General features: G+C 33.7%; 1 protein-coding gene across 1 annotated transcript in view; it reads right to left on the bottom strand.

Moving 5' to 3' along the window:
• The window catches only part of LOC140438210 (persulfide dioxygenase ETHE1, mitochondrial), a 97,921-nt gene that overhangs the window by 24,041 nt on the left and 51,869 nt on the right, over nucleotides 1–22,011 (bottom strand). The window contains exon 4 of the mRNA XM_072527921.1: nucleotides 18,795–19,065. Coding sequence (XP_072384022.1) covers nucleotides 18,795–19,065 — 271 coding nt within the window. The remainder of the gene's footprint in view (nucleotides 1–18,794; nucleotides 19,066–22,011) is intronic.

Genomic DNA, 22,011 nt, shown 5'->3' with positions numbered 1-22,011 from the left:
ATTTTAAACTAAAATTGTGGCTTATTCCCAATAAAAATAGTAAATTACAATATTATGCCATAAGAAAATAGATTAAGAATAATTTTTATTTTAAATAAAAACACACACACACACACACACACACACACACACACACACACACACACACACACACACACACACACACACACACACACACACACACACACACACACACACACACACACACACACACACACACACACACACACACACACACACACACACACACACACACACACACACACACACACACACACACACACACACACACACACACACACACACACACACACACACACACACACACACACACACACACACACACACACACACACACACACACACACACACACACACACACACACACACACACACACACACACACACACACACACACACACACACACACACACACACACACACACACACACACACACACACACACACACACACACACACACACACACACACACACACACACACACACACACACACACACACACACACACACACACACACACACACACACACACACACACACACACACACACACACACACACACACACACACACACACACACACACACACACACACACACACACACACACACACACACACACACACACACACACACACACACACACACACACACACACACACACACACACACACACACACACACACACACACACACACACACACACACACACACACACACACACACACACACACACACACACACACACACACACACACACACACACACACACACACACACACACACACACACACACACACACACACACACACACACACACACACACACACACACACACACACACACACACACACACACACACACACACACACACACACACACACACACACACACACACACACACACACACACACACACACACACACACACACACACACACACACACACACACACACACACACACACACACACACACACACACACACACACACACACACACACACACACACACACACACACACACACACACACACACACACACACACACACACACACACACACACACACACACACACACACACACACACACACACACACACACACACACACACACACACACACACACACACACACACACACACACACACACACACACACACACACACACACACACACACACACACACACACACACACACACACACACACACACACACACACACACACACACACACACACACACACACACACACACACACACACACACACACACACACACACACACACACACACACACACACACACACACACACACACACACACACACACACACACACACACACACACACACACACACACACACACACACACACAAGCGTACAACCCAGCTCCTACAGAGATATGTGTGTTAACCATTCCTTCATTTCGTCTTTTCTACACCCCTTAGTGGGACATTTTTGCACTTGGACATTGTGGTATGATGCATTGTCTATAACCAATACACTACGGGCTGGTATATTAGGAATAAGTTTTTCATGGATCCATTTCTTATAATTATTATAGATCATTTCGCTATGATAATCTCCAGACTTCGTAACAGATTTAAATGTCAAACATGCGTTTTTTATGAACCGGCGTGAACAATAATCAGCTTTTGCCCTTTGGACACTGGCTTGTGCAAACCTTCGGTGGTATTGTCTCCCCAGTATCTGTCATGGGTATGAGAGGAATGAATATAAGTTTCATCCATGTAAATTATGGGCCGATTTTTTTTCCTATATTGTTTAATATTTCTGAGAAACTTCCTCCGGAGAACTTGTATATCGGGTTTTCCATTAGGATTTTCCTGTTATTCTTCGCTTTCTTCCATCGAAATCCCATATCTCTCATCACTTTTCTCAAAGTTTCATGCGACCCTGTATAAATACTGTCTTCATTATTTTTTTTTGTTATATGTCGCAATGTAGCAAAGTATGCCGAAGTAAACCTTTGTCAAAATCGCCCAAGTTGGATTTTGGGGCAGATCTCATTCTTTTTTTAGGCGTCGAAAATGATGTAGAAGCACCTTCTTCTGAATTTTTTATTTTACGAGAGATCCGTTTTATAGTGGCTATACTTATTCCCGTTGCTAAGGAAGCACGCTCTTGAACTTTTTTAAAATCTTTAACATGCGGATTTTGCATCGCTTCTCTCTGCATAAAGATAATTAAATTTGCTATTATCTCCCTCGTTTGTCCAGACAAGACTTTGCCTTCTAATTTTGAATGAAAATCCATGTTTATACTTAATTTATACTTCAACACACAGTAACTTTAAACATAAGTAAAATAAAAAAAAACTTTGTCGCAGACTATACAAGTACCTTGCACTTCGAAGGGCCAAGAAATAATAAGGACCAATTGTGTTATGGTCGAATGCGCATCGTGGGTGGAGCCTAATTTCAAATCGGCCAAGTATCACGTTAAATTTGACAAGCAATATCGTCCGAGTTCTCGGAATGAGAACTTCTTCATCCTTAAGTTTTTCTTTCAGCACTGTCGCGTGTATTATATTGCCTATGAGTTCTTATGCGCTCCGTTACATAGTTTTAGTTGGATGAGATTTCTAATTATGAAGACGACCTAGCCAACTTTTAGTTGTAATTGTGCAGTGATAAGCCGAGCACACGTTTTCGTTTGTTACACAACTTGATCAAGTTGATATGCTCCTTTTCTAACTTCTTGGCTGCACCGTACTGAAGACAACCATACGTCAGAAATACGTATATACGGTTGCCTTCCATCGATATACCTTTTTTGGTTTTCTGTTTTGCGAGACATGCCATTACATTTTACTTATGTATATATATATACTGTTATGATGTATTATTTGTGAATGATGTTTTAATGAGCAATGAGTGTTTTTTAATAATATATATATATATATATATATATATATATATATATATATATATATATATATATATATATATATAGGGTTTTTATCGCGGTTCTCAAAGAATTAGTTTGTAAGCACTTTTTGAAATTATCTTTATTATATCTATTATGAAACACACATATATATTTAACATAGCCAATGTAAATTTAAAATAAACTATTTTTAAATTGAAATTCTTATGAAACTAATTAAATTATATAGACAATGTAAATTTTAAACAAACTATCTTTAAAATTGAAATTGTTATGACACTAACTAAATTATATTAACAAAATTTTGTACCTTTCTGTCACTGAATGCCTAAATGAAACTGTTCTCCACTATATAGATTTTAATCACCACTCAATGTCTTCGTTCTCAGCTTCGGTTATCCTTGTTTTTGTGAAATTACTTTTTCCAATTATCAGCTTCCACCAATTTAAAATATTTTTCTTCTTAATAGCATTTATATTTATTCGTCTTTTTAATACACCAATATCCAATCACCATATAACTATTATAATTTCATTTCTAGTAATCTCCAATCATAATATCATTTTTAATTTCTTCCAATATTCTTCTAATATACTTTCCAATAATATCAAATTTTAATACTAAATCACTGATTATTGCATACTTTATACTTTCTTCCTAATTCTGACTGATTAATCTTGAACTTACTGAACAACTGACTTCACTAACTGTGTCTGTCTTCTTACTAACTAACTGTCTGACCCATAGTAACTGTCTGTCCCACTGACTGACTATATACTAACTGCTTACTGTTTGACTGGCCTACTGACCTTATACTGACTTCATAGTAACTGTCTTACTAATTGTGTGTCTCCTCTGACTAACTATATACTAACTGCTTACTGACTGACTGGCCTACTGACCTTATACTGACTTCATAGTAACTGTCTTCCTTTCTTTCCAAATCACCGGGTATTTATATCTTTTTCCATGTTCCAGAATAATCTGGCAAGAAATCATGTTCGAATTGTTCTATCTCCTAAATATATGAATTTTCTCGAATACTCTATTTCGCAAACAAGGTTATCTTCCGTGTTCTAGAGAATTCTTTTTCTATCGAGAATTTTATTGACATTTAGGCTTTTCAGATCAGAATATAAACCAACTAAAGCTGTAAATTAACAGCCTAAATTAATAAACTACACTGCTTCAAATCCGTAACTATATGTAAACTAAACATTTTAAAATTACAAATAACCCCACTTCACATTCGCAACTATTATCCAACTGTCACTTTTTCAGAGTAGGTATATTTGGTTGCCTATGCACATGGCTCACTTAAATATATACTCAGTGACATTAGAAGTGTTACATCCAGAAGGAATAATTTCTTGAACTTAATTTTTTGGCAACATGGTAGATTTACATCAAGAATGAAAAGTATTAAAAAAAAAATAATGTGTTTGGCGACCCCGTAGCTGAATACACTCCTGTATACGTCTAGGCATTGACAAAATGAGACGATCGATGTCTGCTTATGGCACCTCGTTCCAAGCAACTTGAACTTCATGTATTAACTGTGCCAGAGTCTGTGGAGGATGGTGCAAAGTGGACAGTCTCCTTCCCATCATATCCCATACATGTTCGATAGGATTTAAATCCGGAGCACGGGGTGGCCACGACAAAACATTAACGCCAGCTTTTTGGAGAAAGTTCATAGTTTGACGAGCAATATGGGGACGCGCGTTGTCTTGCAGAAAAATGACGTATCGACGGCCGTCGAGATAAGGCAGTAAAGTGGTTTGTAAAATGTCATCAACATAACGCGCAGCTGTCATATTGCCTCGAATAAACACAAGTGGTGATCGGCTACCATAGGCAATAGCCCCCCAAACCATTACTCCAACTGTCCTGTGTACATGTCTCTCAACAGCAAACCCGATATCTCGTCGCTCTCCACGGCGGCGTCTTACCATCCTACGACCATCATGCATTCCTAAACAGAATCTTGATTCATCGCTGAATGCTACATTACGCCATTCTACCACCCAATTCTGCCGTTCTCTGCACCAATTCAAACGTTGATGACAGTGATCCGCAGTCAAAGGAAGCACTAGTCGTGGGCGGAATGAAACCATTCCAAAGGCTCGAATGCGACAATATAGTGTACGCATACCAACAGGTCTACCTACCACTCCAAACCATTGGGCAGCAATTTGACGCGTAGTAGCAAAACGGTCTCGCAGAGCAATTAATCTAAAGAGCCTATCTTGACGCCCTGTGGTACGCCTCGGTTGACCAGTAGGTCTTCTTCGTGTTCCTCTACCTTCGTTTGTCCACACACGACAGACACGCATAACCGTCATTGCCGTACAATTAACGCGACGGCCTATTTCGCGATACGATAAACCCATATCTCTATACGCAATAATTCTGCCCCTGTCAAAATCGCTTACATGGTGATAATTTTGATGTCTTCGAACTCGAGGCATTTTCTTACACTGAATACAATTAGACTGAGGAATAATAAATAAAAATTTCTATACAAACCGGTTTTTACAAATCGGTATCTTCACAAAAAAATTTGAAGGTAAAACTTTATTTTTACAAAAAGTAGAAAAGATAAAATATTGATATTGTTATCATAGCATGTTTTAAATGTTGTCATTCTGTTGCCAAAAAATTAAGTTCAAGAATTTATTCCTTCTAGGTGTAACACTTCTAATGTCATTGAGTATATTTACAATATTATAATTATTAAAATAAAACTTTTTACACTTATTATATGCTAATTTCTTAAGAATGCCCTCACATAAATATATTTTATAATATTCTATAGTATATAACTTATTAAAATAACCAAATACTTTTTATATCTAACATTATCTAGTGTGTAACTTATAAATTATTTTTTTAAACACTATTTTTCTTTCTCCTATAATTAATATCATTTCAATACATATATATATATATAGATATATATTTATATCTATAATATACGGAGGGCACAAAGTGAGACGTTAGATAAGCACAAAATTTTACGGTCTTATAAAATATTAATAACGAATATACTTTTCTACGTGTGCCAAAATCAACATCAATACCGTGATTCTGTTCACATTACTATAAAAATCCGCGCTGGCCTTTTTAGTGTAATATATCCGAAAGCCACCCATATATTCTTGAATATTTGCAGAAAAGTCCAATTTTACAAGCGTTTTGGTACATAAAGCCCAAAATCATATAATACACGTCCCCTATTCAATGACGTACGGTATGACAAGCTTTTCTTTTTTATAGCAGGTTCAAAAGGTCGCATGCGAAAGTTGATTGTGCCGAGCACTAGAAATCCTTGAAAACCGTTGGGTAACTACCAGGGGAATTGGAAAGTAACAGAATTGATTACGGTGATAAATAAACAGCAAATATCTTCCAAAATGGCTTTACATATAAGGAAACATATGAATTCGTTTGACACCTATTTTAGAAATTATTTTGGTCAAAAGATATTAAAAGAACATACATATTTATAAATGTAATAACCAGCCATGAAAACAATATAAATGAAAAATAAAATAAAAGTACACAAACATTTCATATCATATCGTTTAGTAGCGATATCGTAAGTAAAACATCAGATCTTTTTAAAATATTGAATTTATTTGATCCGCTTAAAAATTTCGTTTGGGAAAACTTCAATATTTAGTTGTATACGCTAATAGAAAAGTGCACAGAATACAACAAGCCTATCTTTCTCATATTCGTAGACTACGAAAAGACGTTTAAAATATATATATCATCAAAAAATGCTTTGAGCATTGGCTGACTGCCGCATTGACTACCGATATATTGCCTTCATTACGTGTATCTACGAAATTGTTACAACTTGTGTCCAAATTCATGAAAATACCAAAAAATCACGAATAGAAAGTGGAATTAGACAGGGTGATACCATCTCCCCGAACTTGTTTCCATCTGTACTCAAAAAATGTTCAAGCGAATGGAACGACAGGATAATATGGGAATTGATATAAATGGAGAAAATCTGAACTACCGCAGATTTGCCTATGACATCGTTTTAATATCTGATAGAGTTAATAAAGCTACAAAAATTCTGGAAACACTCTATGAAGCGTAAAAAACAATTGGTCTTAAAATTAACACCTCAAAGACCAAATTTATAACTAACCTTGTAGTTAGTGATAAAATTCAGATTGAAAGCCATAGCGTCGACCAATAATAGCTTACCAATATCTAGGGCATGAGATTCGCTTAGGCCGAGATAATCAGACAACTGAAATACAAAGAAGGAGAGGTCTCACATGGGCTGCCTTTGGTAGATTGAGTAACATTTTTAAGTCTAATATTCCAGTTTGTTTAAAATTTACCAGTTCTTACCTTACACAACACGCTACGGACAGATCAATGTTAGATATTACCATCAGAGATAAACTACCAAACCTAGAAATCAGAAGAAGAATAGGAATCACGGATGCAGTTGAGAGAATATTCATGGCTAAATGGGCTTGGCTGGACATGTTACCAGATTGACAAATGATAGACGGGCCAGAAAGATTCTGGACCAAGACAAGAGGCATATTGAAGCAGAGGAGGACCACCGACTAGATGGATGGATGATATAAAGCGCGTCACCACAAATTCGATGCAAACTCAAGATAGAAATAGGTGGAAAATTTTACGGGAGGTCTATGTTCAGCAATGGACAAATATAGGCTAATTGATGATGGTGTTTATTATTTCGATATCAATGTATGAATTATATCAGGTTACGATGGTATTATTTATATTATTCTGATAATCTGAGATCAAAATGTTTAATAAATGTATTTCAGGTTCTACGTCCGGTTGAACCAGATTGTTTAAGATAATTATTTTACAATCCATCATCATTCAGTTGATTTATAAATGGTTCCAATATCTCGTTCTGATTTTAGAGACCACTAAGTGTGCATTATAAATAAAAAACTACTTGGTATCTATCTTGCTATCTAAAAGCAACTTTCATAAAGTCCTCGTAGACATACCGTCTCAGGACTTGCAACTTAATGTAGCCATGTTACCAATCCAACGGTAACTCTACCATCTTAATTTTATACAAGAAATAATGTAAACTAAATTTCAATTAGTAATTTTTAAAGGGTTTTTACCCCCATATTTAGTGGCTACATTCATGTATTAACCTGACACTGATGATGGAATATTTATTCCGAAAACGTTTTGTCTATTTAACATAGCCCGACTGGGTTTTTATATACCTTTTTATAAACGATTTTATTAAAAAATTTTTAGTTAACAGTTTAAACACCCGGATTGACTCTGAATGCTACACACCAGCATCGTAGATCGTAGAGGAACAACAGCAGGAGAGACTTGTAGAGTTCCTGGACACTCACAATATCATACATGAATTTTATTTTGAATTCTGACCAGATCGCAAAATAAATTGATGGAAGCCGTCACATAAGCCATTAAGATCAGGAAAATTTTGTAATAGGCACATTTCTTGGCGTCGAAAGGCATTTGACCACGTCAGGCATACAGACCTGATTACAGTCCTATCCTACCGGTAGAATGGTTCGAATGATACAATCCTATCCCACCGGTAGAATGGTTCGAATGAAAATTGCAGAATCCCTAAGCATCCCTTTCAGTCAGGAAGCCGGGCTCCCTCAAAGTTCCATCCTGGCGGTTCAATTATATACACAGTATACACAAGAGATCCTGCTGTATTCTATAACACTTAACTAAAAATTAATTTAGTCGACATATGATGTGCAAACTGAAGAGTTTCATTTATCCCCAATAAAACACAGGCCATAATATTCACAGTTCCGCTTCAAATTATCTCAAACGATTCCCGTTTGATACTCTCGTGTCAAATGCTCGATTTTCAATCATAAGTTCCTATATTGGGAATATATTTCATAAGGACTCTCAACTGGGATACTGAGGTGACAAACACACCATACGAGGAAAAAAACTAGTCAGATGCCTGGAAGCTTTAAGCGATAAAAAAGCCTATATACCTACAAAACGTTCATAAGATCCATAATTAAAAACCGTGCTTGTCCATATCCACTATTAAGCGCCGACAGGAACAGAATTCTGGCCGCGAGGACAAAAATTCTCCATAAACTGCAGAAAAGTACATTTCAATCTGTCAACACTCATTTATAAACTTGCTGGCATCCAGCTTATCACTTCCCGTATACAATTACTCAGCAAGAAATACCTTCTGAGGACGATTTTAGGGTCTAATCCAAGAACTTACAACATCCTCAAAACGATTTGCCATTCCAGAGGATATTTTTCAAGCTTTTCCCTTTCTTTTAACCTTTCCTTCACTACTGCTGACTTATATGTCACCTGTAAAACACTCATGAGTAACGAAAATGTCAAAAAACGACAGGGAGAGTTTAATTTTCTGTGGTTTCCAATTTCATTACTACCATCCACGCGTTGCTAAGAAGACCAAAAATTCCAAGAAAGTCCACGACTTATCCATTTATCATTATCACTCCTACCGTTCCAGTCAATCCGGTTCCGTGGCTCTACATTATTTAGAGACCACGTAGACGATGGAACGACAACTTACTGGAGGCACATTGAAAAACAGATAGAATCATGCGAACATAAAAAAAGAAGAAGAAGCAGAAGACCATTCTAGTTAAGAAACTACAGCTTTCCGAAGCAAGCCCAAAAAAGGCCTCTACCGCCTTGCCATCTAGTGTTTACAAAAATTGGTTCACTTAACTAAATCCAATCTTGGATTCTACTCCTTGAAAAGGCTTTAAAAAACCTAAAGCAAGGATCGCCCTCTTTGACTAATATGACATATCAGGGTATCTCAGACAATGTCATTGCTGTCAATATCTCTAAATAAATACATTTTAGTTGCTTGTGTGAGTCCATTTCAAAAGGTAAAAGAAATAATAAATTAGACTTACTCACAATCAATTTAATTTAACTATCCAGACGACGGGTTTCTCTTTCTACAATATGCAAAGCATCTTCAGGTCTCGATACAAAGTTAAATAAATGCTGAAATAATAAACCCATATTAGGGTGTTGTCTAATAAAGATAAACAAAGATGGATGATATAAATTACAGTAATTATGCCAATATTACATGTCTGTGGTTTTTCAAAATGAATAAAATGTTTAAGCAGACAAGGTAAGACCCACAAATTGGTAAAATAGTCTATTAAACTGTAATAAATTAATAAATGAACAAATAAATAAAACATTACTTACATGCCGGTACTCTATTAATTGATGGTTGAAAAAACATGGTTCAAACTATCCTGTATTGTTGATTGGAGAACTTAAGTCTGCTATTGTAATTGTTTGACAGTAAACGGGGAAGTTCTTGAGGGGACAGATTTTATCCAATGAAGTAGAGATAGGTGTAATGTGATTGTTTGTTTGATGAAAGTAATGTTCTATACCATTGAGTTATTTAAAAGTTATTTATATTTATTCTAGAGATATATTTATGAAATGTGTGTTATTTATTGAGATTTTATTTTATGAAGGTGACAGTTGTAAGACAATGAATGAGATTAGATGTACAAATTGTGTGGGTGTGCAATTCTTTCAACTTGTAATTATCAAATTTCTTTGATAAAGTTCTATTGCAATATATGGCAAATGATTGTAAAGTCAAGTATTTAAAGTTAAAAAATTAAAAATTAAGGACAATTTAAGACACACAGAAAACACACAGAAAACACTTAAAAGGGGGACGAAACAGACATTAAATTTAAAATAGGGAGGACTTGAATGCACTACATCTCTTACTTGGAGACAATGAGTTTTTATGTTATCTATTAGATTTTAGAGGTAAATTTGACAAATGTAGGTTAAAGTGTGACATTTAGACAACACCCTAATATGGGTTTATTATTTCAGCATTTATTTAACTTTGTATCGAGACCTGAAGATGCTTTGCATATTGTAGAAAGCGAAACCGGTCGTCTGGATAGTTAAATTAAATTGATTGTGAGTAAGTCTAATTTATTATTTCTTTTACCTTTTAAATACATTTACTTAAAATACTGTAAAAACCATACACACTAATTTGGAATGTTCTTCAGAAAATCATCCACACACCGTGAAATTCAACATTGGCATTTACCATTTACTAATATACCATTCAATTTTGTATTAAAAACCATGTTTTAAAGAGTTTCTACTTTACGATAAGCAAAATTTCCTCACTCCTGGAATTCACTTTTTTGAAACGAAGGTTTTATACTGGCGTTGTATTCTTTTTTTTTTCTCTCTACAGTAAAATGCTGAGGCGAACGCCACGGAACTAGCGCCACAAGACGGCGTCGTCAAGGGTAGCGTCACAGAATAGCGGTTCTTGATATCGATTCACTACTCTCGATCAATTCGTTTCTAGTCATCATATATTTACTCTAAGCAGGTTTAAATTAAAAACTGTATAAAAAATAAACTAACAAAATACAGACATTAAATAAGAAGTCAAAAATTAAAAGAATATCTGTCACTAAAAAATTCGATTCGTAACGATTGGCAAAATTTAATACAAGTCCTAAATGTCATCAGACTAATAATAACATTGGATCTTCAGTTTAAATTTTTATAATAATTCTAGTTTCAAAATAATTTCATATAAATACAATTATTATTATTTTTAAACATATCATTTAGTTTATACTTATAATATTTAAAATTACTCTCAAATGATACTTATTTATATTTTATTATTAATAGTTGGTCTGAATTTGATGGGTTTGTTATAAGTAAATAACATATAAGCTTTGTTAATACGTTAACAAGTGTCGTTAAGAACAATGATTAATTTATTGAATTTGTTTAAAATATAAAAAAAATAAAATTTTACTTTATTTGATTTTAACACTCCGATGCACGACGGTGGTCTATTAGGACATACCATTCTCAAAAATTGACATAACTCTAAATAAACATTTTATATTATTTTAACCTTTTGTGAACCTTTCCGGATTTTAAAAACAATAATGTAGATAAAACGTGAATTTTTTTATTTTTCGAAATATATTTAACAATGTCCTAATAGACCACCCTCGAGCATTGATGTGGTTATTAAAATTATAATAACATTTGGATGCCATCTTGTATAAAGCGGCGAAACTAAGCATTTCGGGGAATCCCAGAATTGTGAGAAACGCAGATGTGATCATAATTTGTTAGTTTTGTAACAGATGTGTATTAGAAAGTTGTGTCTAGTTTTATAATTTATCATGGATCCATATGAAAGAGAGCAGCAGCGTCTTATGCAGATATATGAAGAATTATTATCAAGTGATGACCAAATACATGATTCCGGCAGTTCGATTAGTGATATTGGCGATAAAGAAATTAGTCATCACGATACTGATACCGAGCAAGAGATGGAAGAAGAAAATGAAGATGGTGTCGACGATTATTGCGAAATCAATAATATTGATAGGCGTTTATACTATTTTGGGAAAGATGGAACAAAATGAAAAAAACTGGCAGATCCTAAAAATGTTCGTACTCGTAGTGTAAATATTGTCTCCCACGTACCAGACACAATTAGAGAAGCTAGAAATTCAATGAATCCAATTGAATCTTGGAGCTTATTGCTAAGTGGAATTATTGAACAAATTGTGAGTTTTACAAATATCTACATTAGAGAAGTGTCTGTCAAATATAAAAATAAAAACGATACCCAGCTAACAACAATTACGGAAATAAAAGCGTTCTTAGGTTTATTGTATTTAGCTGGCTTAGATCATGGCGCAAGAAAAAATTTGAAAAACTTTTGGTAACAAGATGGCATGGGATGTGAATTATTTGTAGCAACTATGTCACAACGACGATTCAGGTTCCTTCAAAAGTTTTACGTTTTGACAATAAACGAACTAGAGATTAATATAAAGTTTCGCGATAGTCTACAGTACCGCCTTTAGTACCTACTACTGAACCCTTTTTTTTACGTTCTGCGTGATTAAAAAATAAGACTTACAACTTACACGATCTACCCCCTAACCTTCATTCATGCATAAAAAAAACGTAATTTTTTCGTTTTTATTTTTTATTAGGTGGGTTGCAATAAACTAGAAAATTTCAAAAAATTAACACGCATAGTTAAGGCTTTTATAAAACTTTTGTATTTCTTGCAGATCCATATGTTGAGTGTTCATAACCAAAAAATGCATTTTTTTTTCTCGAAAAAACTGTATAACTTTTTTTGGAAATGGCTACAAGTCTAGTTTCTTTATTTTGTGTATTTAATCAAAAACTATATTTCTATTTTTTTTTTCAGATTTTTCTGTCAGGTGTGCCACCTTTAATTTTTTTCGTAAAAAACATAAATATAAATTTTTTTGGAGATGGCTGCAGATTTAGTTTTTTTTTCTCTTTTGTGTATTTAATCCAAATTTCTATTTCTCATTTTTTTCCAGATTGTTCTGGCCGGTGTGCCACCTTCAAAAACCAGAAATCGTGGTTTTTAGGGTTTCTTGTAGTGTTTCCAAATTTTATAGACTTCAAAAAAGATCAAATCAAGATTTTAATAGGTAGTATATGTATATATATATATATATATATATATATATATATATATATATATATATATATATATATATATATATATAATTTGGGAAACATTGGTCGAAACACCTTTAAACCTCCAAAAAACTATTGTTTTCAAAATTTTTTTGGGTTTTAGCGAGTTTTTGTGGGGACAACCATATCTTTTGAGATCAATACAACCTGATTCAATAAATCTTCAATTCATATTTAAAAAATATATAAAAAAAATAGTTTCAGGCCTTACAGAAGTCAATACAACCATCGTGTATGCGAAAAACTAGGTTTTCAAGCGTTACTCGTGAGTTTTACTGAATTTACCCAACTTTTTTACCTTTCTACATTATTAAGTATGTATGTATGTAATTTACCATATTCAAAGAAGGTAGAAATTTCTTGATTTTCAACTGTTTTTGGGGATTTTAATGGATTGTAATCTATAGTCTCTATATAATGTCTACCTTTATTATTTTAATATCATATTAAGTATACTTAACATAATATTAATCTATTAATAAGATGACACGAATGAATTAATCGAAATTACAACAAATAATAATAAAATTATATAATACTAAGACAAAAATTTTAGGATGAAAATAATGTCGCAAAAGAACTCAGTGCTTAGCAGTTCTAAATACCAACGGAACAGTCATAACGATATTAATGTCCAATTGGAATGGCAGATTAAAAATACGAAAATTAAAACAGATTAATAATTTGTTTTCCAAAAATCCAGCATCGACCCTCGTAACTTAAATCAACCATAGTTATTAAACGCCCGCTCTCGTCCTGTAATATCCGAACGGAAGTTTTATCCAGCTTGACGGCTAAGCGGCTGATGATTGCTCCAGAATTTGAAATAATATTAAAAGCTCTGACTAGTAGGCTACTAGCCAGTTGCCGTCGTCAATTACTTCACACGACCACTAAACGTCTATCATAAAATGGGGTCCACCACTGGTTGTAAATTCTGAGAGATTTATTTCTGGTATACCTTAAATTTAATATACTCAGTAGCTTAGTGGAGAAATTCTAATTATTTATCAGAAATTAATGCGTCCAAATGTGATATTTTATACACGCTTAAGAATGAGCCACAAATAAAAATACGAAGGTATTTATTTGAAGTTGTCGATTTCTGTGATGAGCGAAGATTCTTTAGATAGATATATAAAATTCAGTTATTATCTTATTATTATTATTATTTTCAGCCCAAAAATAAGTTTTTATATTGTCAAGAATATAAAAATAATCATAACGTATGTATAGCTTATCTCAAAATATATCATCTTGGCTTTCGCGTCCTTAAAAGATTAGTGGTAGTGTTTCAGGAGAACAATTTTGTTTAAAAATGAACACAGATAAAACGAAGGTAATGGTGGTTAGCTGAACACCGAATATAAGAACATCTGAGTAAAAATACGAGCGATAACAATATTCGTTCAAGTTCAAATATCTTGGAAGCTGTATAAATGAGGACCTTGGCCCAGATAGAGAGATAGCAGATTTGAACAGGGTAAAACAACATTTACGAATATGATAACTCCGCCTGGTAAAAACGGCTTTAATTTAAGGGTTCCTTTTGTAAAATGCTACATTTCCTCATGCTGTATGGGGTGGAGACAAAAAAAGCTAACGTCATACATCGCTTTGAGTCCTTTAAAATGTATATGTTCAGGAGAATCCTTAAAATTAATTTCTCGAAATATTATATTTACAAACTTTTGGTCTAAAACGGGGAGCCGGTTGGTCTAATCCAACTCAAAGGAGCTGGTTGGTCTAATCCAACTCAGCGTCAACGAAGATGTTTCTTGAATCTTTGATTTATCAATTGAAACGCACTCAAGAAAGAAACAGAGTTTGCAAAAAAAAATTTCTTAATACCCATTCTTATTCTGAAGTGGCAACTTCTTCTCAAAAATTTAAGGTAAACTTCTAATTAAGTGGCCTAAAAATCTAATTACATACCTACAGAATCGTAAACAGATATTAACACATAGGACTGACAAAAAACAACCAGTTTCAGCTAGTAGTAATGGCCTGTGATTTTTATAGTCAAAGCAAAAGTAGTAAACATGCTTTTTTGAAACCTTGTAGTATTTACTAGTTTTTATGTATCTAGTACATTATTTAGGCCAGTATTTATTTCCAATTTTAAAGAATATACCTAATTAAAAATATTAATATTCTAGAATAAAAATAAACTATCTTTACATTTTTCTCGTATTTTTAATTGCCTTGGAGTATATATACCAAACATTTTTATATATTAGCCAAACTAATATATAATCCAACAATGAAAGACAAACCTATAAAATCAACAAAATCAGTTTAAAAATTTAGATAATTTTGTGACAAGAAAAAAAGATACAGGTAAATTGCAGTGTTCTTTTTTATAATGGCTTTCGTAATATTTTTTAATCGATTGTTCATATTTTGGAGTGTATTTTAGAGACAGCATTAAAGAGACTGATAAATATATTTTTATTTTATTTATGTTATACATTTCTAAAGAAATTGCATCTGTTCTGACGAACTTTTCAGATCCGTTTGCCGTGGTGGATCAGTCCACTGGTTTTTCTATTCGGAAAATTTGCGTGTTAATAAGAAATAACATGAATGCTACAAAAATGGTCATTAACAGAATAGAAAGAAAAGGTTTAAAATGGTTTGGACACCTATCGAGAATGCCTGACGAACGTTAGCACCAAAAACTTCAAAAATGGAAGCTCCCTGGAAGAAGGAATGAAGGAATTAGAAGAGCGATGAAATCGAGAGGTTTGGACGAGAAACATGCCTTGGACCGGACGTTAATCACTTGCCTCCAAGCTGCTCTATCCAGTAGTGTCTGTGCTTTATTTTCAGTGTTCTTAAGCCTCGTCCAATTTGGTCCAGCCACTGTATCTTGGGTCTTTCTTTTGGTGTTTCTACTTTTGTTGTCCACTCCGTTAATCTTCTTTGAGCTACGTTTTTTACTTTTCTGTATATATGTCCTTACCACCTAATCATATGCTTTTATTATTCTTACAATGTTTTCTCCCTAGAGTATATAATTCATTTCAAAATTCATTCATAATATTTCGTTTTGGTTAATTCTCTCGGATCCCGTAATCATTCTAATAATTTGTCTTTCCAAGATCTTTAAGATTTCTTCTTCTTTATAAATCAGACTTGTAGTTTCCGATGGTTATGTATATTGTATAACTTTTTACTTGCATACAGTGCTTTAAAAGCTTGTAGTATTCTTTGTTGTATATACGTGTTCTTTTATTAGTTCTATGTAAAGGGTGATTCATTTAGAGGTACTTTTTTTTTGGAGATTTGATTGGAGATTGTGCATGAATACTGTCAAACTGACATTTCGCTTTTGTTCAGTATTGTTTGACTTTTTATGATGGAAAGACTTATGAAAAAGTATTTTGAAAATGGGAGTTCTGTGAGGAATGTGTTTCATGTGCTTGGAGCAATTTATGGTCCACATAATCGGCCTACCGAACGTACAATTCACTTTACGATTAGTAAGTTTAAAACCCAGTTTTCATTATTGGATAACACGAGACTAAATAGACCACATTCAGCACGCACTGAGGAAAATATAGCGGCAGTAACAGATAGTGTACTCGAAAATAATGAAGAATCGATTCTTCGCCGTTCTCAAGAGCTTGGCTTGTCATATGCAATAACTTGGCGTATTTTACGTAACGATCTTTTTTTAAAAGTATACAAAATTCAATTAGTGCAAGAGCTGAAGCCGACCGACCTTCCGAGTTATGACCATTTCAGTCGATGGACTCCAGTCGATGATAAGCTTTCAGAAGATCCACTGTTTTCGAGAAAAATTTTGTTTTCAGATGAGGCCCATTTTTGGCCTAATGGGTACGTTAATAAACAAAATGCCCATATTTGGGGTGATAAACCACCCAAAGTGGTTCAAGAGGTGGTATTATACCCTTATAAAACAACTGTTTGGTGTGGTTTATGAGCTGGTAGAATTGTTGGTCCATATTTCTTTAAAACAGAGGCCGGCCAGAATGCTATGTGAATGGAGACCGTTATCGTGCCATGATAACGAACTATTTGGTACCTGAAATTGAAGCTCGTGATTTAGGCGACATTTGGTTCCAACAAAATAGCGCCACTTGCCATACAGCCTGTGAAAGCATGGCTTTACTGCGAGAACGATTCGGTGAACAAATTATTTCACGCTTTGGACCAGTGAATTGGCCGCCTAGATCCTGTGATATCTCACCTCTAGACTTTTTCTTTTGGGGCTACCCAAAGTCCAAAGTCTTCATAAATGAACCAGATACGATTGAGGTATTGGAGGCCAAAATTACTTCATACCCACTTCATAACCACATTACTTCACCAGTCATTGGTGAAATACCAATCGAAACGCTGGAACAAGTCATCGAGAATTGGAACTTCAGAATGAACCAACTTAATCGTAGTCATGGCCATCATTTAAAAGAAATTATTTTTAAGAAGTAATTGTAAAGAATGGTTCTTTTGTATGATAATAAATATTTTCAAATAAAATTTATTTTTTTCGTTGTTTTTTCTTGTTGAAAAAAGTACCTCTAAATCACCCTTTAGTAATATGTAGTAAAATCCCAAGGTATTTAAATGTTTCTACTTGAATGAAGTAAAAGTTTAAATTCAGAGTGTTTTAGGTATATTTAAAATGCCTCACATTTGTTACCAAAACTGAAAACCGAAATTTCAGGCTATAGATTTTAAAGATTAGGCTGTAATAATATAAATTACATAGTGACAGGTCAATGGAAGTAGTAAATTTTATTGATCTTATGGGAATCGTAAAAAATGGCAAAAATCACGGAACATTTATTTACTTAATACCCTACAAACTGACTTTATTTGTCGATACAATACTCTAATCAAAAAGTATTGAATTTTTACCGTCGAGTTGATACATATTTGGCGTAACTGCCATTCAAAATCGCCGGTTGCGGTTGGTTCTTTCTACAAAAAGTGTTAATAAACATTTGTGTTCTTAATTATCTAAGCTATATTTTTTATTTCAAACATTTTTTTTTTCGTTTTCCCGCGTACAAGGAGGGTAGTAAATTTTTTGCATCTTTTTTGGGGTCCCAACATTGACATTCTGAGCATCCTTCAACAAGTTAGGACTGTTCGTATGCTTTTTAAAGATTCAGTGGCATTTTCGTCTCTGACGATTGGAGTAGATATGTATTAGTGTTCAAAGTTTAAATTTTGTACCTTCATCTACCAAATTATATTATAAAATAAGTAGTATGGTTATAAATATACTCACCGATTTGTTTAGGATAGCTTAAATTAAGGTTGTTCATAATGCGGACGAATTCCTCCAAGCTTTTCGTTAAACGGGGGTTGAACTGTTTCTCCTCGGCCACAGAAGTTACTGTCATGCCTTTATAATCGTGCGCCGGATAAAGTAGCGTGGTTGGTGGCAGAGAGAATATCTTATTATGCACGCTGTGGTATAGAGTGGAAGGGTCGCCCTCTTGGAAGTCGGTCCTGCCACATCCTCTGATTAAGAGAGCGTCTCCTGTAAAGGCGATTTCCTGGAACAAAGAGGACACGTGGAGAATATACGAGGTGAAACGGCTAATTCTATTTTATTAATTGCAATTATTAGTTTTTAAATAAACATTAATATTTAGTGAATTACCTCAAAAATCTGATCACAAAGAGCTACGTTAAATACAGTCCAGTCGTCAGAGATTTGACCTCAGTAAATCATACAAGCCAAATTTTGCTGAGAATGTCAATTTTGGCGTCCTAAAAAGATGCAAAAGAGTTTGGCCATTCTACCCTCAAGATTCCTATAACAACGTACAAAATGTTGTAAACGAGAAATGTAGCTGAGATCATTTTAAACAAAAATTTTTATTTTGCACTTCATTAGCACTCGCATTCTACAGATTCTTGATAAATCGATGTTTTCCATTTTCCCCCCGTCCGAGGGCGGTTTTAGGTTAGGTTAGGTACCGCGGGTAGAAGTGGTAAACTTTTTTGCATCTTTTTTAAGGTCTCAAAATTGATATTCTCAGTAACGTTCAGCTTGTTCGTATGATTTTTAGAGGTTCAGTGGCCTTCGTGGCCCTCAAGATCACCTGACATAAATTCTTGAGACTAATTCCTGTGAAGTTGCTTAAGAAACATCGTTTATAAAAAAAGCCAATATTCAGAAAATAAAAGGTAGTATTACCACACAGAAAAGAAAAATTGAGCAGTCAGCGATAATGTAAAATGTATTGTAAAGTTTTAAAAATCGCATGGCTTCTTGTATTAAAGTAAACGGGCAATATTTTGAGAAACTGCTGTAATCGTTTTACTGTTTTTCTAAAATTCTTCATTTTTCTACTACTCAAATATTGACCTACCTCTAACATGAATTTGTTTTCAGCTGCTGTAGTTTCGCTAAATTTTTTAATAATTTATTGTCAGTAGACCTTGTTATGATATTATTAGAAAACAATTATTAAAAAGTATTCAAATTAAACGAGTTTATTCCTTTAATTTTTATTTTTTCAAAATAAATTCTGGCCAATCAAGTCGTTTATTGTGAAATAAAGTTTATTTTAATAATGTATAATGAACAATTTTAAGTTTTTATGCGGAGAAAATTGCGGAAAAAATAAATGCTTAATATTAGGCAAATAAAGTTATTTTACTTTAAACTTAAATGCTAATTCAAATTGCTTAAACAAGTCTTTTTAACTAAAAGAAGTGCATGATCAGTAATGAGTATTCTCATTCAGAAAAACTCATTATAAGCAGAAAATGTGCTAATACAGAGATGTTTAGATGTAAACCAGGACATCTATGTCTGCTTCCTAGATTATAACAAGGCATTCGATACAGTGAAACATAATCCGTTAATAAAAATACTGAGAACAAAGAACATCGACACACGGGATATAAGAATAATAAATAATCTATATTATGAACAAGAAGCTATCATAAGAACAAATAATTTAAAAATTAATAAAATAAAAATCAAAAGAGGTGTTAGACAGGGCTGTGTCTTGTCGCCATCATTGTTCAATGCATACTGGGAGGAAATATTCATAAAAACATTAGAAGATGAAGTAGCAGGCAAAAAAATAAATGGCCTACCCATACGTGAAATTAGATATGCTGATGATACAATACTAACAGCAGAAACTATTACAGATCTACAAAGAATTTTAAATAAGGTTATTGTAGCTAGTACAGAATTTGGTCTGTCACTAAACATAAAGAAAACAAAATTCATGCTTATATCAAAGAAAAATATTACATACATCAATCTACACGTAAATAATAAGACGATAGAACGAGTTCAGAATTATAACTATTTAGCGATTACACCAAAGAAATTAGAGTTAGAATAGAAAAGGCTAGAAGTGCATTCAATAATATGAAACAAATATTATGTTGTAGAGACCTCAGCCTAAATCTTAGAAAACGATTACTAAAGTGTTATGTATTTTCTGTTATTTTGTATGGTGTGGAGACATGGACTTTAAATAAATAATGTCTCAATAAATTGGAAGCATTTAAAATGTGGACATATCTAAGAATGCTGAGAATCTCCTGGACATACAGAATAACCAATGAACAAGTAGTAAGAAGAACAGAGAACAGCAGGGAGATACTAGATTTCATCAAAATAAGAAAACTACAATATCTGGATCATATAACACGTGGTGACAGATATGAATTCCTAAAACTAATAATGCAGGAAAAGATTAAAGGGAAGCGCAGCATAGGTAGAAGAAGAATGTCCTGGCTGAGAAACTTCAGAGAATGATTTGGATGCAGCTCAACTGAACGCTTTCGGGCTGTAGTGTCAAAAGTTAGAATAGCAGTGATGATTGCATAAAGAAGAAGATACTTAAAACTCACTCTGTAAATTAGGAACGAACAAAATAACAGAAGCATTATTTTAATAGTATAAAAAAGGTCTTCATGTTTATTTAAAGGTTTATAGGTGCTGTTGAACAGATTCTACACCGATTTTAAGTCACGACATTTTTACACTACAAAATCACTATTATTTCGCTCATTCAATCTTTGAGATCTCACAAAAAAGCCACGATTTTCCTCGTTTCGGGTGGCAGCATTATTTTTTCTTCAGTTTTAAGTATTAAAGAATAAAAAAAAATTGGTTCCAAGAGTGTGCTTTCAAATTTTAAAATAAATGTTTTTGGCATTAAAAAAGTGGATATTTTCAGTGGAATTCGTCATATAATATAACAAACAGTTACATCTGTTTCAAATCATTACTGAAACAAAACAATCATAAAAGATATACAAAAAATGTTCATCAAAGCGAAAAATTTGTTTCGTCGGCATTTTTATGGATCACCCTATTTGAGCGAGGGATGAGTAAACAGCGTATACAATTAGGAGGAGTAGATGGAGTTATCAATCTTAGCTAGACCGAAAGAACATAAATTTGATTCAAGAGAAAGCCAAGTTTTCCCCAAGTTTAAATATACCTATATAAAAAATTTATTGTT

Source organism: Diabrotica undecimpunctata, chromosome 4 (genome assembly GCF_040954645.1).
Source record: "Diabrotica undecimpunctata isolate CICGRU chromosome 4, icDiaUnde3, whole genome shotgun sequence".
Lineage (NCBI taxonomy): Eukaryota > Metazoa > Arthropoda > Insecta > Coleoptera > Chrysomelidae > Diabrotica > Diabrotica undecimpunctata.
Note: the sequence above shows the minus strand (reverse complement) of the source record. Positions and strands in the feature narration are given on the sequence as shown.